Here is a 26674-nt window from a genome sequence, read left to right as displayed (position 1 = left end):
AGCCCCAGGCAGTGTGGCCCGAGAGCCCTGGCCCCCAGGACTCACCAGGCATGGAGAAGGGGGACAGGAAAGCGGCCTCCACGGGCTCTGGCTCCTGGGGAGGCGGCAGGGGCTGCGGTGGGGGCTCTTGGTCCCGCTGTGGCTCTTCCAGGTTTTCCACGGGCACATTCCCGTTCTCGATGCTCTCGTGCCTCCCGTTCTGAAGCGGCTTGCTGCTCACGCCATTGGCCGAGTTGATCAGCCTCTGCCTCTGTGTGGACAGGAGGCAAGACAGACACCCAGGCGTGTGACAGCTGCACCCTGTTGCTTGGTTCCTCAGGCAGGTGGCACTTAAGGGTTTCTAGAACAGCACCCCTGGCTTCGGGTTTGCCTGAGAAATGGCTCCAGGACCTTAGAATCCAGCTAAGTTTGCTCATTTCCACTCGAACCAGTATCAGCAAAGGTATTGGTCAGAGCCCAGGGTTTCTTCTTAGTGTCAGCCTGACAAACTAGCCCATGACACTGGATAAAAGCAATCATTCTGACTTTCCCAGTGGATGGTCACAAGCCACCAGAAGACATTCACAGGAGAGGCTCTGCATAGTCAAAAAATCTCATTTCAGGTATAGCATGCAAAAATTGCATTTACATTGTGTACAATGGTCCAGTGATGATTCATATTAAGATGTAGAACATTTCCAGCCTCTCAGACAACTCGCTAAGGGTCCCCTCTCTCCAGAATTAATTAAGGTAACCCCATTCTGACTTTTATACACATCACTTAAGTCTTTCCTGAATTTGAATTTCTTATAAATGGATTCAGAGAGTACATATTATTTTATATTTGGCTTCTCTCACTCAACCTAATATCTGTGAGGTTCATCCATATTGTTGCATGAATCAGTAGTTTGTTATTTTCCAGGGGTGTATAGTACTCCACTGTGTGAATAACACACAATATGTCCTTTGCCACTTGATGGGCATTTGGGTTATTTCTTCTTTTTGGTTATCAGGAAGCATGCCATGGCCATGCCTTTTTGTGGACATATGCACTCATTTCTCTGGGGTATTTATCTAGAAGTGGGATTGTGAGATCATAAGGCAGGTGCAAGTTGAACCATTTCACACTTGTGCCAGAAATGGATTATAATTTCAGTTGCTTCCGATTCTTGTCAATGCTTGATACTGTCAATTCTTCCCATTTTAGTCATTCTGGTGGATGTGTGGTGGAATCTAATTGTGGTTTTAATTTGCATTTCCCTTTTAATTTGAGCATCTTATAGGGTTAGTAGCCATTTGGAAGGCTTCTGCTGTCCAAATCTTTTGCCATGTGTAATGGGTATCCCCTGAACCAATCAGACCTCTTCCCTCCCCTATTTCCTTATAGCTCTTGACCAAGTCTGCCTTCTTTCCACCCAAGCAGAAGCCAAGTCAGTGGGTTTCTACTAAACCAGAGAAAGGGAGAAACCACATACCAAGAAATTAACAGGTTTCCATGTTTCTGAAAATCTGTTTGCCTTTGCACAGCTCATCTTTATCTGGCTCTCTTTAAAAATATTTATGCTCTAGGATTAAAACCTTGTGGGTAGTAATCATCATACATGGACACATACCTTCTTCCCAGTTACATTAGCAGAAAACCAAGAGTCAGTACACAGGCCCCCAAGGCATTACTCCAGAACTGTGTGCCTAACACTTATCCTTGTGGTTACTGGAAGCACAAAGATGGGCCAAAAAAGTCATTATTACTTAAAATGGAAGCATGTTATTTTTTCCAAAGAAAGAGGACTTGACCATTAACTGGCTTCATATTGGTTTTAGGCAGGGACTCCTATATCATGAAGTCTAGGATTGGGTGGAAATCTAAAACTTTTTTTCCTACAAACATGTCCACAACATTTAGCCTAAAAGAGAAAAGTGATCTGAGACACATGCCCAGGCATAATATTTTACTACCCAAAAAGGGTTAAATGAAAAGTCTTCCTTATAGTCAAAACAAAACAAAAAAACCCACAAATAGCTGTGTTGCAGGGAAGAACCAATTCTGACTCCATGATGGATCTGTTTGACTTTAACCTTTGAAAAATTACATTTTTCACCAGGAGCCCACCAGGCTCCTCTGTCCATGGGATTCTGTAGGCAAGAATACTGGAGAGGGTTGCCATGCCTCCCCGCTCCCCAACCAAGGGCTCTTCCAACCAGAGTTTCTTTTGTCTCCAGCATTAGCAGGTGGGTTCTTTACCACTAATGCCACCTTTTGTTATAATAATCATACATAATAACATGCTTCAGGGAACCCTGGGCCAGGAAGATCCCCTGGAGAAGGGAATGACCACCAGCTCCAGTATTCTTGCCTGGAGAATTTCGTGGGCAGAGGAGCCTGGCAGGTTGCAGTCCATGGGGTTGCAAAGAGTTGGACACGACTGAGTGACTAATACTTTTCGGGGAACCCTGACCCTCTTCCTGAAGAGATTAACACATTCTCTCCCTAAAGGCCTGCCTCAGGGGAGTCTGACCCTCTGATTAACACATCACCCCTCTTCCCCCAGGTTGGCCATTCCAGGATATTTCTGCAAGAAAAAGGTCTTTATCTACTCAACTACCCACCTCCCCACCTCAGTCCTATTGAGACATTAGTCTGCCATCTTCTCAATCAGTCGCTTTCCAAATAATGTCCTAGTCATTGCTTCCACACATAATCTCTCAGTTAATTGGCCTGTCCTGTGGCGAACAGACCTAGTTTGGACTCAGCAACAGCTGTGCAAGGACAGAATTGTAAGGAGGTGGGCCGTGACTCAGTAGGAGTATGAATGGTAGCAATGGGAAGGGGGTCATGACTCTAGCTTTATAGGAATCAAGAGAGAATTATCCTTGGAAAAAGAAAATCTGCAGCTACCTTGAGGTTGCATTAAAAGAGACATAAGTTATAACACTGGTAGCTCAGCTAGTAAAGAATCCGCCTGCAATGCAGGAGACCGTGGTTCAGGTCCTGGGTTGCAAAGATCCGCTGGAGAAGGGACAGGCTACCCACTCCAGTATTCTTGGGCTTCCCTGATGGCTCAGCTGTTAAAGAATCTGCCTGTAATGTGGGAGACCTGGGTTCAATCCCTGGGTTGGGAAGATCCCCTGGAGAAGTGAGCAGCTACCTACTCTGGTATTCTGGCCTGGAGAATTCCATGAACTATATAGTCCATGGGGTTGCCAAGAGTTGGACACGACTGAGAGACTTTCGCTTTCACTTCACTTTCCGTTATAACAAAGGAGGTAATGGATCCACATGCTGAGAGAGACAAACCAGAAGGTTTCTATAGTCTTTCAGTTTTCTTCTAGAGTTGCTCTATCCATAAGAGAATAGATGTGTATTCATTTTTTTTTTTTTTTTTGCCTTGAGTAACATTAAAAAAAAATCTGTACTTCAGACCAGTCTTTCTCCAATTAGTTTTTCTCTAGTGGAAAATACTTAGTGGAATGTGGCAGACATGGTATTCGATTGCTACCTGCCTTAAACTCCTTCCTGATAGGATCATTTGCTGCCTGTGCTGTCTGGGCTTCCTTGCTTCAACGGGCTGGTGATAAACACCAGCCCAGCAGAGGACACTTCGGGCCCAACGCCAGGAAATGTACTGACAAGCCAGGGCTTCCTGCAGTGCTGGAACCCATCCAAGGCCTCAGGCTCATGCGATCTCACAGGCCTTGAAGGAAACTTACCTCATTAATTATGATCCTGCTGGCCATCCGCAGACGAGTCCTGGGCCCAAATTTATTGGTGATCATTACGCGTAAGCCCGCCTCTGGGAAGGTGAACTTGGGAGGGCTGGAGCTCATGACCTCGTCCACCATCACCACTGGGTTTTTGTTGTACTGCGGCTCCTCCTTCACTATAGCGAGCACAGAGTCATGATTAGTGCTGAGAACCCCCAGGGCAAAACCCCAGGGCTGGGGTGACTGACATCCCCCTGAGGCGCAGACTTCTTTGGCTGTGGTCTCAGCAGCTGGTAACCACATGGGAGGCTGGCTGCAGATCCTCCCATTAGTAGCACGAACCACCTGGGTCTGAACCACCCACAAGTACTGAACAGATCCCCAGGGTCCCCATTTTACAGGACCACATGCACATCTCCAGGGCTAGTCCCTCTGCTGACTGATGACCCTGTCTTCTGGGGTCCAGTCTTGGCTAAATGTAAGGGTCTTTCAGTTCCCACCTAAGCCTCATGGGGCAGCCCACCTACAAAGTGGACTGGATCCCTGCCACCTCTCACCAATGAGTCTGAGGGGGACCTTTCTTCCCCACCATTTACAGAGACTCAGACAAAACTTAACAAACAGACAAGGGCCCCCTAAAGGGAAAATGCTGGGAGGTAACAGCACTGGTTCTAAGCTTCCTGTGAAGCTACCTGCTCTGTCTTAGAGGAGCCATCTCCACCTGGCACACTATGATTCCAAACTGTTCTCCATGAGGTGGTACCAGCGAGGTCAAATATCTGGCTCACAGGCCCTGACAATGCAACTGAGACCCAGGAGAGGAGCCTGCTTGTGAAGGGTGCACAGTGAGCTGCTGGCCAAGACCAGTGTCTCCAGTGAAACCAGCACCCTCCAGCAGGGAGGCCACTCTCTGACCCTTTGCTTCCACTCATGAGGCTGAAGAACAAATCTCCTTGGTCCCTGGACCTTCCCCGCCACCTTCAGGAACATGCTCTGGGCTGGAGTCCCTGGAGGAAGCTTGACAGTTAACTCCAGAGCCCAGCAGGGTCCAGAAATAGAAACCCTTCTGGACACAGCACACAGAAGCAGGGGAGCCTTCCCCTCTGAGGGGCTGCCAAAGCAGGTATGCCCGTCCCTCTCCACTGGTCACCCGCTCCTGATGAGTGCCTTCCTGGATATCAGGGTAGCTAGGAGCAGTCAGAGCAAACCTGCGCGAGAGTTAATAGCACAAACACGAACAAATGCACACCAGACACACAAACCCTCACCCAACAGGCAGCAAGGCTCAGCAGACAGGAGGCATGTGGTTAGAACCAAAGCCGGGAGGACCATGCATTTGTGGGAGACAAATATCAACCGCCAATGAGGCGTGCATTGGACTCGTGGGTTTGTTTCTTAAATGCATGTGTTATTGCTTGGGTCAAAGCAGATTACTTACAATTTAGAAGAGGAGAAGTGTTAAGGAGACAAAGGCCAACAGAGATTGCAGAGATGATTAGCGTGCGGTGAACGCCGGGAGTCTGGGGCAGCATTCTTGATGGTGGCCAAGGTGCCGGGGGTTACGTGAAGGAGGGTGTTAGTAGGGGGACTTCAATGCTCGGGACCTCTGGCCGTGGGGATGGCCCCTCTCCTCCTTGGCTTCTTGGGCATCTCATCCTGGCACCACCCACCACGTGCTTAGCAGGTAACCCAGCCAATGTCAGCATGTTGCCCCGGAAGTTTAAGGCCAGGTATCACCCGCTCCCTCCCCATTCCAAGACAAAGTTGTGTCCAGGGCCAGGGAAGCTTGGAAAGGTCCTACAGTGAGCCCAGCTGGTGGTCAAAATGGCCCCGGCTACCGGGTCATGTGCAATGCCACCGGACAGCCAGCAAGGAAAGGCCAGACCTCCAGCCATGGCGGGAAATAGGGTGCCCGCCTGCCTCCATCCTGGACACTTTCCTTGCTGTATTGTGCTCTGCTTTCTTGAGCAGAATTGAAGTGTGGTATAAAAAAATGTGTAAAACTTTTAGGGGGAAAAAAAACTGTATGCAGAACAAAACTGGAGGATGCTATTCCCCACAAAAGAGAACACCAGCTTGCGCTGATCTGGTGGGCTGAACTACATGATCTTTAAGAGCATTCGAGTACATAAGGGCATTTTATAGGAGTGGGGGGTAAAAAGGCAACATCCCCTTTCCTGTCAAGAGGTTGGGTTAAAAAAAGTTTGATTTTACATCTACGGGAAATACCAAAACTGCAAAACAGCAAAATCAGGATTTTGTGCGTGTGTCTTCCTGAAAGCATCTATAAGCCAGCAATCTTTGACAACCCTGGATGGGGTGGTTTATGTGACCTTCCTGGAGCCTGAGGACCAGGGGAGATGAGCTCTGAGTTTGAAAGATTCTGTGGCAACAGTGTCAGAAAGGGTAAAATCCCAAAGCCCTGTTCTCCTCAGGCCCTCCCACCCCTGGATGTAATCTCCTACCCCAGTCAATCTGCTTCTAGGGGACAGTGCCCTTCAATGAGTCACAAACACTTCCCCGCTTGCCTACCCCACCCCCCACCCTGTGTGCACATTGAGCAAGTACCGGGCCGGCCAAAAAGTTCGTGTGGCATTTTCCTTAAGATGGAATGGAAAATCTGAACAAACTTTTTGGCCAACTCAATCTGTTCTGTCCCGTCTCAGGTAGCCCCCAGGAGGAAGGCGCCTATCGTGGGTGCTGAGTGAGGGGTGGATCTCTCCACGTGGAAGGAGGAAGGCTGCTGGGGAGAGGGGCCCACTGAAGGAGACGCAGGAAGGAGACCTGAAGAGCATGGGCCCGAGAGGAAAGGAGCAGCCACCACCCAGGGCTGCTTCTCCGGGCTCCAGCCTCCCCAGTTCCAGGCCTACGTCCCCCAGCCCTGCCCCAGCCCGTTTCCTCCTTGGCTTTTATCTAAGTGCATTCACCCTGAGAAGAGCTGGAGGGAGACCTATGTCCCCTCCTTTCCTTGGCCTTAGGGGACAGTCTTGTGTCTAATCTTCCAATTTTCCAGAAATTGTCCTGGACTTCGAGGTTTGGGGGAAAGCAATAAACTTGTGGGAAATCCTACTGACATGGATACAAAAGTGAGGGCCACCAGAGAGGGCCTGGAAAGGCCCCACGTGGCCTCAGGGCAGCCTGGATTTGCCCGGAAGAGGATGTGCTCACATCCCTGACATGTGGCACTGGGGACCAGCCTCCTCCATCAGCCACAGGGGCAGCAAGTAGCTCCTGGGGCTGGCACCTGAGGACAGACATCTCCCACTGACTTGGTAAACAGAATCGCTCCTCTCACCATGAAGGTCCAGAGGACCCCAGGAGTCCTGATCTCTGTGTACAAGGATGGCCAGGAACAGCCTCTGTCTTAAGAAACTGTGAGGGGTGGGGACCTGCCTTGGAGTCGCCGTGTCTGTGGAGCTAAAAATCCCAAACAGCGGCCATACCATTTCCTCTCCTCCTGGCAAGGCTGTTCTGGAAACAGCTCTCTTCTGGGGCAGCCTGCTCGCATCTAAGAAACAGGCGCATGGCACCGGCCCGTGCTCTGTGGGCCTCCGTCCTGGGGCCCCCAGGGGTGGGCCTGTGACCCTGGCTGTACCCATACCCTCTCCCCAGCAGCCTTCCTCCTTCCACGTGGAAAGATCCACCCCTCACTCAGCACCCACGACAGATGCCTTCCTCCTGGGGGTTACCTGAGACAAGACAGAACATAATGGGTTGGCCAAAAAGTTTGTTCGGGTTTTCCACACAGCTTCCGGAAAATCCGAATGAACTTTTTGGCCAACCCAGCACTTGCTCAAAGTGCACATGTAAGGAATCTCCTGCCCTGACCCACCCCAGGGTGAGGGCCGGGGGAGTGCCTAGGAGTATAGATTTCGGCCCCTACGTGTCCCAGACACGGGCAAACAGTCTCCTCTGAGCCTATAGGAATTAGGAATTAAAGTGACCTAAAAGAGACAGTGACTTGCCCAAGGCCATGAGGAATAAAAGAGAAATACCCCTCAGGAGGCTGGTCCACGGTGCTCTCTCCTGGTTAAAGGAGACCTTTACCAACACCGTGGGTGGAACTTGTCGGCAATGCCAGTTAAAGCTGTTTCCCGCCCCCCAGATCCTGACTCCAAGAACCTATTCAGACCTTAACACAAGTCTTGGGTGGGAGAGGGCATCAACGCTCTTGGCTCCCTGGCAGAACTACCCCCCTGGATGGAATCACCTGGTAATTGGCTGGATTAAGAATTGAGAATAGGGACGTCCCTGGTGGTCCAGTGGTTAAGATTCTGAGCTTCCACTGCAGGGAATACGAGTTCAATTCGTAGTTAGTGAACTAAGATCCCGCATGATGCAAGGTTCGGCCAAAAATTAAAAAGAATTGAGGACAAGGTTCCCAAGGCAGTAGCTGGTCAGGCCCAAACATTTGGGGGTACTTGACAGACTCGGGCTGGCTTCAGAGGTCCAGAATCACCAAAGGTCCAGGGAGAAGCTGAGGAGACCAGGCCACAGCCCCAGGAGAAGGGGCTTCCAGTGGGGCTTTTGGGGGCAGGTCTGGAATTCCTCTCCAGCTCCATGGCATCCTTCCCAGCCTTGGTGTTCCTCTGGGCAATGAGTCAGTGGTCTCTCTAGAACAGAGGTCTGCAGAACTGGGCCTGGCATCTGAGAAACCACAGGGAGACCCCACCTGCTCTGCCTTCCCAAGTCCTCAGCTTCCTGCCACTGGCCTTTGACATGGGTCAGAGATATGGTTCACTGCATGTCAGGAAAGCCAGGCAGGCCTTGAGCCTTCCTCAGGAGGCCTGGGGTGACCCCTGGGGATGTGACTGTGGCCCTGGGCTCATCCTTCTCCCACCTGAGCCACAGCTCCCACATCACTTGCCCTCCTCATGTAGGGTCCTGTGACCAAGGGGACAGTGACAGCTTATGGTGCGTGTGTGTGTGTGTGATTTTAATGGCACGTTCGCCCCCTCCTGTCTGCTCAGCCTTACCTTGCCCCAGCAATGGCAGGGAAGGGTCATCAGAGCTACTATCACAGTAATCATTACCATCCTCCAGCTCACTGTTGACCGTGTTGCCATTTGCAATAGCCTTTTGTTTGATTGTGAAAAAGGCCTGCATCTTCACATTGTACCTGCAAGTTAGTTAAGGAGGGAGGTCAGAGCAGCAGGAGAGGCCGGGCAGGGGAGTGGCTAGGGGCGGGGCAGTGGGCAGGGGCCTCCTCCCCATCCCCCTCCCCTGCACACCTGCAGTGAGCTTGGCCTTGGGTGAGGGGGTGGGGAGCTAAGGGGTTTTTTAAAATTAATTTTTATTCGATTATATTAATAGTTGCTTTACAATGTTGTGTGAGTTTCTACCGTATAGCAAGGTGAATCAGCTCCATACACACAGACATCCCCTCTTTTTTGCGAATTCCTTTCAATTAAATTTATCCCAGAGCAATGAGTAGGGTTCCCTGTGCTAATACAGTAGGTTCTCATTACCTATTTTATACATAGCATCAGTAGCGTATTTATGTTAATCCTAATCTTTTCAGCTGAGTTGACAGAGTTTCCTGACAGGAACCCTGGAACAATGGGGCCTGCCCCTTTTGAATGGGCTTCCTGGGGTCAGAAGAGACCTTTTAGCTCAAGAAAATGACTGACGCCTACTTATGTGCACCATAAGCCTGCCCTAACAAAAGCAGCTCAGACCTCAGGAGAGATCCAAAGCAGGCGTTCCCTGGCCTGGCCTTGCTCCCGTGGGTGCCTGGAGGCCCTGTCCCCACACCATCTGGCCAGCGCCACTGTCCCCACAGAGAGGAGACTCCGTCCCAGACCTCAGGCTGCTGGCCTCACCCAAAGGCACTCAGAGAGGAGACCTTTAAAGACAATTCTGCAGTTTTGACAGCTTACCATCCATTTTTAGAAAACACGATACGTGTTTTATGTCAGCGTGGGGATTCCTAGTCTCATAAACCTCAGTGGTGTTTTCTTTTTTAATTATCTGCGGAGGTGTGAGGAGAAAGTTAAAAATCTGAATGTGGCTTAGCTCATGGGTAGCTTTTTTTTTTTTTTTTTCAGTTGTGGAAAAATACATCTGACATAAAATTTTCTATTTTAACTATTTTCCATTTTCAGGCTCACGTTTCGGTGGCCATAATTACATCTCTAAGGTGGTGCAACCATCGCCACTGTCTAGTCCTCAAATTGTTAGTATCTCAAACAGAACGGGGTCGCACAGAGTCGGACACGACTGAAGTGACTTAGCAGCAAACAGAACTCTGTTCTCATTTGTCAAGGAATCATTAATGACGCCCTCCCCCAGGCACTTGGTAATCAGGCTCTCATCTGCTGCCTGCCTCTAGGAATCTGAGTCTCCTCAGCACCTCACAGAAGTGGAGTGGCCCAGTATTTGTCCTTTAGTGACCTGACTCCTTTCACTCAGTATCATGCCCTCAAGGTTCCTCCACATCAGGCATGAGTCATACTTTCCTTTTTATGACTGAATGCTACTCATCATGGGTAGTTCTGAGATGATTCTGACCGGGGGAAGCTTCCAGAGGGCCTCATGGGTGCACAGCCCCCACCCAGCATCTGCACCTTTAGAACTGCCTGCGGTACCCTCTGCAGTTGTGCAAGGGTGACAACCTCCAGAGGTGGCGTTTTATGAGTCTGGAGAGATTGGAGCTGCCTGGCTGTTTTGAAAGAGTGGGATTAATTTATCAGGGGATTTATAGAGACAGCAAACAAGAGCAGTCACCCTGGGGCCAAGGCTGTGGAACACGGTGGGAGAGACGTCCTTGATTGTTATTCAGGGAGCGGCCTAGCCTCCCGCCACCAGCCGCCCGCCCCGACCCAAGTGTGGACAGTACCGTACAACAGAGTCTGAATCTCTCTCTCCCACCTTGGCTGCCCCAGCAGGGTGTCCCCTGGAGAAACAGGGTGGCCAAAAATGACCGAAAGGGCTGACCGAGGTTTTCTTCTGCCTCTGACGAAAGGCTGCAGCGGGGTGTGGAACCAGGGGTGAGACAGCCCAGGAGAGGAGAAGGGCACTTACTTCATGATCAGGATGTAAAACACATACAAGACGATGAGCACCAGGCCTTCCCACCTCAGAGAGAGAAAGGAGGCTGGTTAGAACCAGGGAAGCCCGTGGCTGGGGCTGGGCATGCCCGACACGGCGGGTGGGGCAGGGCGGGGTGTCCTGTCACCTTCCCTTACCCAGGACTCAGGCCGGTGAATGAGCCACCCAGCCCCAGTCTGTCCTGCCATCTGGCACTTGCTTGGTAACTGAGAAGGCTGGGCTGGGGTCTTTTCAACTACAGGGGCTCTGCGGGACTCAGGACGAGCTCCTCTAGCTACCTAGAAAAGGGAGGAACCACCTCATCCCAGGGCTTCCCTGGTAGCTCAGCTGGTAAAGAATCTGCCTGCAATGCAGGAGACTCCGGTTCAATTCCTGGGTCAGGAAGATCCTCTGGAAAAGGGATAGGCTACCCACTCCAGTACTCTTGGGCTTCCCTGGTGGCTCAGACGGTAAAGAATCCACCCGCAATGTGGGAGACATGGGTTCGATTCCTGGGTTGGGAAGATGCCCTGGAGAAGGGAAAGGGAACCCACTCCAGTATTCTTGCCTGGAGAATTCCTATGGGCCGAGGAGCCTGGCGGGGCTACAGTCCATGGGGTTGCAAAGAGTTGGACACGACTGAGTGACTAAGTACAGCACCTCATCCCAGGGAATGGAGGGGAGTGACAAGGGGTCATGCAGACTTGACCCTAAAGGGCCCTGTGGTCACGCGAGATTCCAGCCAGAGACCAGAGGAGCTGGGCGTGCAGGTGGGAAGGTGCCCTAAGAACTGCCTGAAGAGACAGGCTGGGCACAGTAGCCTCTTGGGTAGAACATGAGGTGGGGGCCGGTGGGGTGGGGGTCTTTCTGGGGTGCACTCTTCCTGTCCAACTCCAGAAGCAGCATCCAACTCCACACGTGGTAGGGATTTCTGTAGCTCAAAACACAAGACTCTGGGTAGTCCCATGGCTTAACTTGTTGGGTCATCTGAGAAATGTGTCCTGAAGACCTACTAAGTGCCCAACATGAGCTGCAGTCATCTTGGGGAGCTCTTCCTCTGCTGACAGAGCCCAGAGCCCAGCAGAACGACAAAGGGGTTTGTCGATGATCTGACCACCCCCTCAGAATTCCATCTACAGGTGAGGAAGAGGAGACCCAAAAGAAAGAGACTTTCTGGCTCACAGGTGGGGTAGACCCAGAACCAGCATGCTCTGGTCCCAAAGCATGCAGCTGCTCACGTCAGGCCTCATGAACACATTCCCACAAATAATCACATACAGGAAACAGATCTCAATCACTGTCAACGAAGAGAATGTTTTTATGGCTTGTGGAAAATATTGGGTTGGCCAAAAAGTTTGCTTGGGTTTTTACCATAACGTGTTATGGAAAATACAATGTGATGGTGAAGCTCCAATACTTTGGCCACCTGATTTGAAGAGCTAACTCATTGGAAAAGACGCTGATGCTGGGGAAAATTGAGGGTAAGAGGTGAAGGGGGCGACTGGATGAGACAGTTGGATGGCATCACTGACTCAATGGACATGAGTTTGAGAAAACTCAGGGAGATAGTGATGGACAGATAAGCCTGGAGCGCTATAGTCCATGGGGTTGCAAAGAGTCAGACATGACTTAGTGACTGAACAACAACAATAACATCATGTGGAAAATCTGAATGAACTCTGGCCAACCCAATACATTCATGCCTTAAAGGTTAGAGTGGAAATATCAACCTTCTCTTTAGAAGTTTGTGCCTTTTGTATCTTAATTAAGAAATCATTTCCAACCTCAGAGTCATAAAGATGAATTCTATATTCTACCCTAAAACGCTTTACTTTTGCTTTTTGCAGCAAAATCTTGAATTCCTCTGGGATTTATTCTTATATAAGGTGTGAGGGATTCTACATGGATTCCTTGTTTTTGCAGCACCTGAGGCTGCCCCCCTCCCCATCCCCATCTCTCTGCCTTGTCATGATGCCCCAGCCCAGAACTGGGCCCATTACTGCATTCTCGGTTCCATATTCCACATTGGCCCATGTTTATTCCTGTGCAAAACATCATACTGTCTTCATTATTTTAGCTTTATAAAATATCTTGCTATCTGGCAGGGTGGGAATATTAAGGAAAACACTCTTTGTCACTTTGAAAGGATAGATAAAGGTATGACTGCTTAGAATGATACCCTTTAGGGGACGTCCCTGGTGGTCCAGTGGTTAAGAAGTCACCTTCCAATGCAGGGGATGTAGGTTCCATTCATTGTTGGGGAACTAAGATCCCACACGTCACAGGCAATTCAGCCCATGCACCACAACTAGACAGCCCATGTACTCCGGGGCCACACCACAAGTAGAGAGAAGCCCGCGCACTGCAATGAAGATTCTGTATACTGCAACTAAGACTCTATACAGTCAAGCAGAAATAAATATTACAAAAGAATGATAGCCTTTTTTACTTTCACAAGTTCTTATGTTTGTAAAAATAATTTTTAAAAAGATTCAGTGAACCCAACAAACAAGGATACTAATGAAAAATGAAAAAGAAACAAATGTTTAAAACTTACCACATAATTTCTTCATCATATATGAACTGGGAAGGCAAAAGAAACAAGAGTGGGGGACAGATTTACTCCAAAAGAAGAACAAACACAGACCCCTAAGTACCGTGCGGTGATGCACACCAGCTTGCTCTGATTTTCACAGAAAGCTGGCACCTCTCTCTAGGTCTGGGTTTCTCAAACGTAGAAGTGACCCTTCCTTAGTGGAAACCTTGGTCTGCAGATGCTGCAGGGTGAGGCCTAGTGTGGGTCTCCAAAGAGAACTGGTCTGGCCTTCTGATAATCCAAGTAGCCACAGGGGCCCATCTGCAGGGGTCTACCCTCATTAATGGAATAGGGTTGCTGAAATCAAGAATCTTAAAAACTGAAAAGGTATCTCTGTATGTATGTTTGTGCCTGCATATCTATCTATCTATCTACCCCTCCCTCCCTCCATCTTTGGTACTTCTGTGTGGGGTAGGATGGGGTGGGTGGGGAGGAAAGGGTGTCATTGTCTTAAAAATAAAGAATAAGCCCTTTGGAAGCTCTGAGGACAAAGGACCCACTTGTACCACTTGAAAGGAGGCTGAGGGTGATGGTGAGGTTGCCACAGCTTCATAAGAGGGCACTGACATTGCCCAACTCCACCCAGCATCCCCTATGTGGGATGCAGACAAATGATGCCTTTGTGGTCCTGGGAGGCATCCTGTAACTGCCCCGGCCAGGCCCAGTGCACACAGGAGGGGGCTATGCCCACCAATCAGATCTTGGAGACATCGGGGTCCCTACACACGATGCCAGGACAGGCCACGGGCTGCAGTCTGGATTTGGGCCCACTGCACCCTCTGCTGGTTGTCAGGCGGGCAGCACACACAGGATCTGCTTTGGGAAGCCACTCGGACTGGGTCATCCTGGCTGGGCACTGCTCTGAGGCTCCCCAGACTCAAGGCTCTGAGGAAGAGGCAGAGGGGAGCCTGGTATTACCATCTGGGGAACTTGGGGGACACGTATGGGGACAGTGTCAGTTTTTTATCACCCAGTGGAAGGCTACTAGCATTTAGAGGATGAAGACCAGGGACACCAGTCAGTCTCGAACATGTATAATGTTTCTCCCAGAGGAGTTATCCATATTTGACAGACATCTTATATGTCCTGCTAGATATTTAAGCCAGCAGCAAAAAAAATGACCTGAGCCTTGAACTTAACTCCATTTTATAAATCAAAGTATTTTTGCACAGTTTTAATAAATACTTAATTTTCTAGTGAGTTAGCTATCATGCAAGTGGAGAGGGATGACTGTACTTGGCTCAGTTTAGGATTTTATCAGGAGTCATTCACAATTTCAGAAAATTCCATCATCAGTGTCAACACCACTCATGGGGTGGCCAGTCCAGCATATCAGCCTGCACTGGCAGCCAGAGGGCCTGGAGACTTTCTGTGTGAGGGCAACAGATTACATCACTCAGCGTTCCAGCATCTTCCTGCCCAAACAGTTACACACTAGATGTATTCTTTTATTATGCATTACTTTTGCCTTTTATGATATGCTTTCAGGCATTATGCTGATTTGGTAAAATCGTATATAGGTAAATTGTTTTACCTCTAACTTTCATTTTTGGGAGTGTGGTGGGCAGTCTCTCAGATACCTGACATTCAAGCTCCCCTTGGCATGTGGCCTGATCGTAGGGATCTGCTTCTAATAGAATATGGCAAAAGTGAGGGCTGTCACGTCCGAGATTCAGTTACAAACAGACTGTGGCTTCCATCTCGGCACCTCCTTGCCCTTGCTGGGAGGGGAAGCAGTCCCCAGTGATGTGAGCTGTTCTATGGACAAGCCTGAGGCCTGCCCACCGCCTCATGCGGGATCTTGAAAGCAGATTGTTGCCCAGGGGAGCCTTGACGTAACTGTTTTCTGGACGGTGAGTACACAGATGAGAGATCCTCAGCCAGAGGGCTTGGCTAAGCCACTCCCAGATTTGATCCATAGAAAAAGAGGGCAATAAAAGTTTGCTGTCTTAAGCTGCTGAGTATGAGGGAAATTTGTTACATGGCGACAGCTAACTAATACAAAGATCATGGTTATCAAATCCAGTTGGCTCTAGATGTCCTTAGGGGGAGAACTATTCTAGAATACATTTCATACTCTGAGATCTGGGCATGCCACATGCATCTGCCCTCTTGATGTGACCTGCCCTCATGCAGTCACTTGAAAGCGCCTTTTGGATGGAAACTGCTCCCCTGTGGGTGACACGGTCCTCAGCAGTAAACTGTGTCACAGGCTTCACTGCCGTGTCACTGTCACATGGTATGCATGATGTCACCCCAGGCCTCAGGGGTCCCTGTTTCAGGCCCTCTGCTTTTTCTGCCCACATCCTCGCTCCCAGCTGCCTAACCTGAGGGCTCCCAGCTGGTCTCTCTCTTCCCAGCTCTGCAGTGAGCTAGGCAACCAGAAACTCTGCTCCTTGGGAAACTGGCTCTAAGTGAGGATCTGAAGGCCTCTGATGAGCACATTCTTAAGCTTAACTGCATCAACCATATGATGCCTGCTTTAGTTTTTTCAAGGCCGTTCTGCCCTCAAGGTGGTACCTGGATGTGCTTGATAACCAAGGCATTGGGTATGAGGTTTTTGGGACAGGGAAGCACCGTGGAGGGGAATAGGTCAACTCGACCACAGTGAGTGGCCAGCACACCCCAGGGCGGGGTGCCGTGGGTTCTCTGGTCATAGTGCCAGGGACAGGACAGTGGGGCGGGAGAGGGTGCGTTAACTCACGGCAATGAGCACGATGACAGACAGGGTGTAGTACACGGAGTCTCGGCACACGGCCCACCATGTCAGACGGACCACCTGCCGAGCAAAGGGCCATTAGCGTCACCAGCTGGGGGGTGTCCCATTGCCCCCAGACCCCTGCAGCTGCAGACACATGCCCTCGGAGCTCATCTTAACTGTCCACCAGGACCACAGCGTGTCTGGCTGCTCCAGGCCACCTTGCTCTCTTGGTCATATTTGGGGACAGAAGGACAGCGTGTTCACATTCATAAGTAATGGCAAAGCTGCCCCCTGCTCCTTCACGGTGACCACATGGCAAGTATCCCAGGAGAAGCCATGTGGCCAGGGGAGACCAGAGACACTCACTCTTCTCTAGTGCTAGAACTTTCTGGGGGTGACTGGCTGCCTCCCTCTACCTCCCTGGCCAGAAAGAGCTTTCCATGAGCCCGACTCTCTGAGGCCAAGTCTAATGTCCCCCTGTGGCTCCAAGGATCAGGAAGATGTGATAGGAAATCAACAAGCCAGCTTCATGCACCCATAGGGAGGCAGAAGACAGGCCCCAGGTAAGTCCAGAGTCTAGTTCATGGTCAGGGTTACAGGAAACGCTTCTTAAATATTTACTGCTGTCAAATAAATGTCCCACAACCCACCCCCGAGACCAGCCAAGGGGGCAGCTGACGCTGTTTCTGCTCTCAGACCCATGGGTGGAAGGAACACAGGACACCCCTGTTACACGCAAGGAAAGGGGCTTGGAGGGGACACCCCCGCTCAAAGCCACAGGGAGTTACAGGCATGGCTAAGGATGGGCCTTGGATCTCTCCCATGCTATCCCTATGTCATTTCATGAGAAGAGAGACACCACTGACCTGCCCTGCGAATAATCCACAAACTCCGATTATACACAGGATGTTGAACACAGCAGAGCCCACGATGGTTCCGACCCCAACATCTCCGTGGGTGATGAACACGCCTGGGAAGAAAGAGGCACAAACCTCATGTGCAAGCCCAGGCCTGCCCTTCCTCAGACCCTGGCCGGTTCCGTGTCCCCCACCCCATGAATGGACAGGACTTGTTCTTACTACCAGGGAACACCTGAGATGCTGGTGAGAACAACAAAACCAGAGGTGGAAGAGTCCTCAGGGACCCGCTACACCAATCCTCCCATTTTGGGAACAGCTTTATCGATAATTCACATGCTGTAAAATTCACCCATTTAAAATATCACTTTAGCATTTTCTGGTATAGTCAGAATTATACAATCATCACTGCAATCTAATTTTAGAACGTTTTCATCACCTCAAAAAACACCCATACCTGTGAGTACCCTACTCCACTCCACACCCCAGGAGTGGAGTAATTCACTTTCTCTCCACGTCTCCCATTTTACAGATGAGAAAACTGACACTCAGAGCTGAAAAAACATGCCCACAAGAGTCTGGGCACCCAACCTGGGTTCTTCCTATATCCCATGTCTCAAGCTGATAGGATTTCTTACCAATAACAGAGGCAAACAGCTCTGGTGTTGAGCTTCCCGCAGCCATGAAGGTGGCTCCAGCCACATCTTCGCTCAGATGGAGTTTCTGAAACAGAAGTGACCGCAGACCCTCAGGCTGTACTGCAGGGGCAGTAAGCATGCCTACTGGCCACTTACGGAGAGCGCGGGGCACAGCCCCGCAGCCAGAGTCAAGCTTCAGGGCTGGTGACCTCTCTTTGCTCATCCCAAGCATATGCCCTCCTCCACTCTGCCTGATGTTCGCTCACCTCGGAGTCCCCTCTCCCCTTCCTCCATCTGTCAATTTTTGTTCATTGTCTGAATGCTTAAATAGTCTCTCTTTGATGAAGACTTTTCAAAAGGGCCACCACGAGTCATCCACTCCCCCAGGGAAGAGAAGCTGAAACATGACTCATGCAGTGAGGATCTGAGGTCCATGTGCATGCTCCCCCCACTGGATGACAAGATGGGTCTTTCTCATCTTTGGATGCCTGGAACAGGAGCTGGGGATCATTGGGGAGTCTGCTAGTCTAGTGCCTGTCACTTCTGGTGCTCATGCAGACCTTGGGTACCATGTGAACATCAATACATCACGTTGTGGGATGTGGCAAACTCAGGTGCATAGCCTGGCCCCTGCATCCCAGAAGGCCTTCCCAATGGCAGGCTGGATACCTGGCTGCCCACTGGAATAGACCTCACCTCCTGTCCCCAGAGTTGAGTCTGTCCTGGGTAATAATTTCAGTGGGGGAGCATTTTTTTCTGCCAAGCCCTCGGACAGGGCTAGAACTATCTAAGCCCACTCTGCTTGGTGAGACCATGTTCTGGACACAGAGGCCCATCCTCTGATCTGGAATCTGGGGCTGGGGGCTTTGGGTGCTTGGGAAAACCATGGAAATTCTGGGTCCCCCTGAATGCCAACTTGAAGGTGCCTGGCTATGGTCCTTAGAAGGCCTCTGGGAAGACTGGCTCAGAGCAGGACTTGGTCTCCTCTAGCCCCCACCTCCCAAAGCATTCCTCGGGAGCCTGCGCTCTGAAGCCACTGAGGAATCCATTCCCTGGGCCAGTACAACCTCCTCAGTAAGCTTGCTATGGAAGGAGTCCTCAGAAGGGTTGGAGCTGTGGGTTTGGTGGAAAATTGGATGGGGGCATAGCATTGACCCCCCGCCCAGGCAGAAGCCCACCCACCCTAGCCCTGCCAAAGAGGAGATGTCACAGAGGTTCAGCCATCAGAGCACCTATGATAGCTTTTAGCAGAATCCAAACCATGCTATATCCTGTCCTGCCTCCTTCCTGCCTCTGCCTGGGTCACTCCTTCCCTCTGGAATGACCTCCTTCCACTCAGCTGGTGGAACTTCTCACTCCCCAAGCCTGGACCAAATGCCACCTCCTCCATGAAGCTTTCCTCGGTTTCTCCCCAGAGATGCTCCCTCCCTCCTTTTGAATCCTCAGTACTTTTGATGGCTCTCACTAGGTCCCTTCCATCAGCATTCCCTATGAAGCCAGGACCATCACCCTTGCCCACCTCTGTGTTTTTAGGGAGATGGGTAACCTCGTCTAGCATCTCCACTGAATGTGGTCCTGTGTCTATGGGCTTCTGTCACCCCAAAGTGGGCAGGGGACCCAATCTTGTTGCTGCGACCCACAACATATTCTGGGGTGTGTATTCTGGAAAGACCAGTTGACTGTTTTTCCTGAGGGCCTCCTCTGAAGAAGTGATAGCCCACCACTCCAGGGCTGCCTCTAGGTTGAACATTCAACTCTGACATCCCAGCAGCCATTTCCTGATTCTGTTCCTCCTCTGGCTCAGTTCTCTCACTGACAGGTGTCTTGGAGAAGAGCATATGGTTTGATCTGAGTGGGGTGAGAGGTCAAGTGTGGAGCAAGGGGAAGGCAGGGCCTTTGCACACTTTTGCCAGGTCACTCACCACTTAGTGAACTAGGTCAAAAGCAGCCAGTCCTCCTGGAGCTCAAGTAATGGGGACGTGCCCACCCCTAACAATCCATGTCCAACCTGCAAATGTCCCGACGACAGTATGGCTTCAAATAGCTGGGAGACTTCAAGTGGATAAAGTGCAGTGACACCCAGATGAGTCTGCACTTGTGCACGTGTGTTAAGTTGCTTCAGTCTTGCCCGACTCTGTGAGACCCTATGGACTGCAGCCTGCAGGTTCCTCTGCCCATGGGATTCTCCAGGCAAGGATACTGGAGCGGGTTGCCATGACCACTCTCCAGGGGATCTTCCCAGCCCAGGGATTGAACCCACATCTCTTGTGTCTCCTGCATTGGCAGGCAGGTTCTTTACCACTAGTGCCACCTGGGAAGCCCCCAGTCTGAACACAGCAGATGCTAAAAACAGAGACAGTTTTCCTTCCTTGGCTAGAAGTTGAGGGAGGAGGGGGCAGGACTGGGAAAACTTAACAAAAGAATTAAAAGGAGGCAATGTCAGGCTGCAAAGGCATTCCCTGCCATTGCATCTCAGCATCTTCCCTGGGGACACAGAGCCCCACCTGGTACCTGTCACTTGCAGCTGGTTTTGGCAAATGCTCCCTAACTAACCAGCTTTGGCTTAACTACCAGTACCTGCTATGAAGCCAGAGGTCCTGGGTAATAATTTCACTGGGGGAGCATTTTCTTCTGCTAAGCTCTGGGGGAGGACACCACCCCCTAATTGTAATCTGGAGCTTCAGAGCGAGGCTTTGCACTAGCGATGCCAACTACTTGGCCTGACAACCTTCACTGCCAGAGTGTTCCCCACTTCTTGGCCTGGCACTGATATGCCAAGTGTCAGTCACCCCCAGCCCCCGACCCAGGCTTTGCCAAAGGTTCTAAGACCTTCCCACGCACCTCGCAGATCTTCTCTAGAGACGGAACAAAGAAGTCATCACAGACTATGGCCAAGGCGTAGAACATGTACAGAGCCTGCAAAGGAAACGGGGGGACAGCATCAGCCAGGACTCCCGCCAGCAGTGGGCGTGGCCAGGAATCCATCGCGCTCCACACCAGCCTGCTTGGGTTAGGAAAACTCCAGCACCACTGGGGTGTGCTTCTCCTCAATCCCCTCACTGGCAGATGGGACCCAGACAGGAGAAACAACCTGTTGAGCATAGGAGTGGAATAAAAGTCAGTCCACAGAGTCCTGTGTCCCTTCCTCTCTTCTTAAACAAGCAACCCTCTCTCTCCAACACACAAGTAGGCCCTCGACAGGCAAGATCCAAACCTCAAGGGCTGAGAAGGAAAGCATTTAAAACCATCACCTTAAGAGTTTAAAATAATCATCATCCTGATTTCCCCTCTTCGAGTTTTAGCAAAGGCATCATTTCCTGTCACCAACTGCCCACCTCCTGCCAAAACAGACAACTTGAGACCCAGCATTTCCTGGGATGCTGCTTGATGTTGGTCCAGGTTAAAATACATGAGCCACTGAACATTGGGAGGTTCACGGGACAGAATCCAGATTCTAGGGCTAATCCTGGGAATTTTTTGCCTTGTGATTTTGGATAAGTCATGTCTCCAAGTCTCATTTTCTTCTGTTTGATGACAGAGCAAGAACAGATCAGTAGTTTTTAGATGATGTTATCTGCAGAACTCCTCTCTGACCTGTCCACCCAACATGACTTTACTGAGCTCATCTTATATGCCAGGTACTATTCTAGCCATGAGGGATAAGGGGACAAGGATGCCAGGAAAAGCCTCTGCCTCTTTGTGGGGGACAAATAGGCAAATAAAGTATCTATCATGGCTAGGAAACAGCACGTGAAAAGGTCCTGAGGCAGGAGTGTGTTCGATGCATTTGAAAAACAGCAAGGACATTGGTGCAGGCAGAACAGATTGAAAGTAAAGTGGAAAACGACTAAGGTGAGGTTGGAGGGAGTGGCAAGGACCAGAATCTGTGTAAAGGAGATGCGATTTTATGCTGAGCACTGGAGGAAGCCATTTTTTTCTTCAGAGAAAAAGTGAGATGAATGCCCTATTCCCGAAAGAGGGAAAGGCTGGGCTGCTTCAGCTAAAATGGTGTGATATTCCAACAACTTTACAATTAATTGCATGCATGCAGGCATGCTCAGTCGGTCAGTTGTGTCCGACTCTTTGCGACCCCATAGACTGTAGCCCTCCAGGCTCCTCTGTCCATGGAATTTTCCAAGCAAGAATACTAGAGTAGGTTTCCATTCCCTACTCCAGGGGATCTTCCTGACCCAAGGGTCGAATCCATGTCTCTTGTGCCTCCTGCATAGGCAGGTGAATTCTTTACCAACCGAGCTATCAGGGAAGCCCACAGATAAAGTGGAAAATCTATCAACTGTGACCACAGCATCCAAGGCAAATGTGTGCTGGAGTCCAGGTGTGGCTATCCCTGAATTTGACTCATTATCATTTGGGGGGAAGCAAAAAGAAACAAATACCGGGGGTGTGGGGAACGTGGAGAGAGAGAGAGAGACAGGAGACACTGCTACAAATCTCAGGATCCCAACCTAAATTCATACCCTCAGAAATTCGCCCCTACAGCATTTCCCAGGCAAAGAGCCTCTGGTTCCCCTGATGTCTCAGAAACACTGGAGAGAAAAGGGGGCCAAGATGGCACTACTATTTCCTTCACTTGGGCGGGAAGTTCTGAGAAGCTTCTTAGTGCTACAGACAAAACCTGGCTCCAAAGCTCAAGTTTTTTCTCGCTCTAAAGAAGGGCTCAGCAAAGTTTTTCTTAAAGTGTCTGATGAGTCTTTATAGGCCATACAGCCTGTCATAACTCTGCTGCTGTAGAAGAAGAGCAGCCATGGACATGAGGGTGGCTGCCTACCAATAAAACTTTATTTATAAACACAGGAAGTGGGCTGGATTTTGTTCTCCAGATGTAGTTGGGTAGTGCGTGCTCTAAAAGGGTTCCTGCAAAATTCCTGAGGACCTCTCAAGTTCAGGAAAAAAGGCTTTGACAAGACATTGGTGAGGCAGAGGGACAGATTGTGGGACTAACTGGTCAAATCCACATTCCCTCAGTGAATGGGGAGGGCAGGGGAAAGCCAGAGAAACTAGAAAGATAATAACTCCCTTTGAGAAATAATACACAAGACTGTCACTTGAAATTTGCCTACAATCTTCATTTTCATTAATGGTTTATCCCGTTAATTAAAACTTCACTCACCCCTTATTCTCAGGTGGCTACTATCTATGTGAGAATCCCAGCTTTCCCTTGCTTAATTGTCTCTTGCAAAGATGAATACTTGGTTGGGTTTAAATATAGAAGCAGATGGTGCTGAGCGGTCAGGGAACCACATCAGGAGGAACATTTGCTGTGGTAGATCCAAAGTAGAAAATTAAACCCTAAGCGCTTTCATTTCCCTGCATCAGACGACGAGGCTGGCAAACTTTTTCTACAAAGAGACAGACAGAAAATCTTTTTTGGCTTTGTGGATTCCAGAGTCTTTGTCACAACTACTCCGGTCAGCCAGTGAAGCAGAAAAGCAGCCACAGATGATATACAAATGAATGAGAATGGCTGTGTTCCAATAAAACTCCATTTATAAGTATGGGCAGTGGCTGTGGGCTGTAGTTCGCATGCAGAGAAGAGCAACTATTACCTATCATTTAGGTTTGAGCTCACTATGCCTTTTTGAACTGCTACTCGAACTCTGCCGCTGCTCACCAGGCTCATTTAATACTGAAGAAGTTTGAGAAGAAGAGCACCAAAGTCTCAAATCGCAGTTATGTCAGGACGGTAAAACGTGGGGCGGGGGAGGGGGTGGGGGTGGCTCCTGGAGAGCATTATCCCATTCCCTGTTATGTCTGAAGGATGTGACCCCTGTTCGCTTGTATTTACACATCTGGGGAAGAGATGCCGTCACTCCCGTTTTATAAAAAGCAGAAAAGGAGGCACAAGAAGACGTGAATCTTTGTCCTGGCTCTGGGGCCATTCACTGTGTGACACTGAGCAAGTCACTTTACATCCTTAAGACTTCATTTCTTTGCGGTTAAAACACCTCCAGGACCTGTTCTCAGAGGGCTCTTATAAGAACACGGTGAGATCTCTGACACCTTGTGCTCTGCAGATAGACTTCCCCTGCTGGAAACAGGGATGTCCCACCCCAAGAGGGCCACTTACACCAAGAATATGCAGCAGGACGGCCCCGTGCTGTCGCTCGTTGTTGGAGAACAGGTCTGTGGGGAACTCGTGAATTGCTGGAAGACAAGAGGACAGGGTAAGGTGTTAGTTATCAAGGAGTGTCCCTAGGGCTTGGCCATGGAACTGTGGAAGCCCGGTGTTGGGCCTGGGGAGAGGCTGGCTATTTCCCCTCTGTTTGTGGCAGATCTGACCTCTTAGGAAAACACTGCTGGATATAGATTATCCAGATATTCTAGTACCTTAGAGTTGACCATGGTTTGTATATCCCTTGCAATTAAAAAAAGAGAGCATGAAACACATCACAACCACTAGGATGGCTATAAACAAAAAGACAGATAAAAACTAGTGTTGGCAAGCAGGCTGGAGCCCTCATACATTACTAGTAGGGATGTAAAACAGTGCAGTCACTTTGGAAAACAGTCTAGCAGTTCCTAAAAAGATTAAACAGAGGCTTTGACCTGCAATTTTACTCCCAAGTATCTTCCCAGGGGAAATGGAAAACATACATTCACACAAAACCTGTGTACATGAATGTTCATAGTGGTATTATTCATAATAACCAAAATGCAGAAACAAGCCAAACATCTACCAACTGATGAGAGGATAAAGCATGATACATCCATACAAATGGAATATTATTTGGTGATAAAAAGAAGTACTGATACATGTTACAACATGGAGGATGCTTGAAAACATTTTGCCAAGTGAAAGAATTGTAAGAAGTCAGTCACAAGACTACTTATTGTATGATTCCATTAATGTAAAATGTCCAGAAGAGGCCAATCTATAAAGATGGAGATAGATTAATGGTTGCCCAAGGCTGGAGGGTATGGTGTTTGGGGGATGACAGCTAAGAGGTACTGCATTTCTTTCTGGGGTGATGTTTGCAGCGATGCTTGCCCAATTCTAAATATGAAGAGCCACTGAATTCTGTGTTTTAAACAGATGACCTATATAGTATGTGAATTATATCTCAATAAAATTGTGACCCCAGGTGGTATTAGTGGTAAAGAACCTGCCTGCCAATGCAGGAGACTGAAGAAACTCGGGTTCAATCCCTGGGTCCGGAAGATCCCCTAGAGGAAATGGCAACCTATTCAATATTCTCGCCTGGAGAATCCCATGGATGGAGGAGCCTGGCAGGTTACAGTCCATAGGGTCGCAAAGAGTTGGCCACAACTGAAGCGACTTGGCACAAAGTTGTTACCAAAAAAAGCATTAAAAAATCGAAAGATGCCAAAGAGGAAAATCAGGGGATGGTTCCTCATTCTGTCAAAGGATTCTGATCACATTCTTACCAGAGAGCTTTCCAACTGGCTTCAACGCACACTCAGATCTGTTATGAACACAATCCCCACCAAGAGTCTTGCTGAGGCTGGAGACAGTTGTCTTGCTCTGAGCGGGCTGTGAGTTCACATGGCCAAGTTCGGGTCTTAGCTCTAATATTTACAGGCTGGGTCAACAGGGACACGTTCCTTAACTTCCTTGTGCCTCAGTTTCTTCATTGGTAAAATGGTGAGATTAACTTTAATAACATGCCTTAAAGTGTTTCAAGCTCATGGTGAGCTTCAAACCAGCACCCTCATCCCAGGATTCTAGAATTCTCTTCCCTCACCACTGTCAAGTCAGAGCTGAGAAGCAGCTCCAGGAAGAGAGGCTGGAGTCGCTTCAGAGCTCAGGGACAGATGGCCTCTTTGCAAAGACCTTCCAGTCTAGACCCGTCAGCCCCTTCTCCCACCTTCTCCTCCCACCCACAGCGCATCTGTCACTCCTGGTGGGGAAGTGGAGATCCCAGAGAGGTCAAGTGATGCTGTCAGGGAGGGGGATGGCACTGTGGGCACCAGGAAAATCTGTCCTCTGCTGAGCACTCATTCAGCAGAACCACACAGAGCAGGGAAATGGTCCACGGGAGGCGACGCTCCAGGTCAGCCCTGGAAGGGGAGCTGAAGCCAAGCTGGAACAAGGGAGGAGCAGGGCTGGGAGCACCCTTGTCTCCTGACCTCTCAGGCCCACCCCAGTGCCAGGGACGCTTCCACCAGTACAGGCAGCATCTCAGGTCACTGAGCGCCATGTCATGCACCTTTCTTTGGCCCCAAGAATGCCCCGTGGGATGGGTACCATGTGCTCTGGGCTCACGGCATTCTGGACTGTAGGGGGAGCCCCGTGAGGCAGGGAGCCCTCTGCTCTGGGAATCAAACACTCAGGAAGCAGGTTCTGTCTCTGACGTGCCCAAGTGGTCTGAACAACTCATTTGCTTCTTGGCCTCAAAATGCTCACCTGTAATGGAGGAATAACTGTTTCTCATCATCCAGTCAATCCTAAAGGAAATCAACCCTGAATATTCATTGGAAGGACTGATGCTGAAGCTAAAGTTCCAATACTTTGGCCACCTGATGCAAAAAGTTGACTTGTTGGAAAAGACCCTGATGCTGGGAAAGATTGAAGGCAGGAGGAGAAGGGGGCGGCAGAGAATGAGATGGTTGGATGGCATCACCGACTCAATGGACATGAGTTTGAGCAAGCTCCGGGAGATAGTGAAGGACAGGGAAGCCTGGCGTGCTTCAGTCTATGGGATCACAAAGAGTTGGACATGACTTAGCGACTGAAAAACAACCGCCCCCAATGGGTGACCAACAGGTAAGTATCCTTCAATGTCATTTCTGCAGGTTCTCCATCAGACACTGCCACATCCCCATATCCTCATCACTGGTCCTCATCGAATACTGGAAGCTTCTGGAAGGCATTAATCCACACTGTCCTGGCACACAATAGGTTCTCAATAGACCTTAACAGTCAATTGAAAATGCTAAAATATTTGGTTGGCCAAAAGTTCGTTCAGGTGTTTCCATACCATGTTTCTGGTATGTTTGGGTTTCTGGAAAAACCCAAATGAACTTTTTGGCCAACCCTATATTAACAAAAAGGGCTTCCCTCAAAGCTCAGTTGGTAAAGAATTCACCTGTAATGCAGAAGACCCCGGTTCAATTCCTGGGTCAGGAAGATCCGCTGGAGAAAGAATAGGCTACCCATTCCAGTACTTTGGCCCCCTCATGCGAAGAGTTG

The 26674-nt window shown here is 49.7% G+C and overlaps 1 protein-coding gene across 2 annotated transcripts in view; it reads right to left on the bottom strand.

Moving 5' to 3' along the window:
• The window catches only part of SLC24A4 (solute carrier family 24 member 4), a 194720-nt gene that overhangs the window by 40713 nt on the left and 127333 nt on the right, over positions 1 to 26674 (bottom strand). Inside the window, exons 3-12 of one of the 2 annotated variants that reach the window (XM_070775573.1) lie at positions 23591 to 23667; positions 20344 to 20418; positions 17503 to 17587; positions 16874 to 16977; positions 16011 to 16085; positions 13268 to 13293; positions 10705 to 10758; positions 8658 to 8800; positions 3688 to 3857; positions 46 to 250 (exon numbers count right to left, since the gene is read on the bottom strand). In XM_070775573.1, the coding sequence (XP_070631674.1) occupies positions 46 to 250; positions 3688 to 3857; positions 8658 to 8800; positions 10705 to 10758; positions 13268 to 13293; positions 16011 to 16085; positions 16874 to 16977; positions 17503 to 17587; positions 20344 to 20418; positions 23591 to 23667 (1014 nt within the window). The remainder of the gene's footprint in view (positions 1 to 45; positions 251 to 3687; positions 3858 to 8657; positions 8801 to 10704; positions 10759 to 13267; positions 13294 to 16010; positions 16086 to 16873; positions 16978 to 17502; positions 17588 to 20343; positions 20419 to 23590; positions 23668 to 26674) is intronic. The other variant, XM_070775575.1, reaches the window with a different exon arrangement.

This window comes from Bos indicus, chromosome 21, assembly GCF_029378745.1.
Source record: "Bos indicus isolate NIAB-ARS_2022 breed Sahiwal x Tharparkar chromosome 21, NIAB-ARS_B.indTharparkar_mat_pri_1.0, whole genome shotgun sequence".
In the NCBI taxonomy this organism is placed as follows: domain Eukaryota; kingdom Metazoa; phylum Chordata; class Mammalia; order Artiodactyla; family Bovidae; genus Bos; species Bos indicus.
Note: the sequence above shows the minus strand (reverse complement) of the source record. Positions and strands in the feature narration are given on the sequence as shown.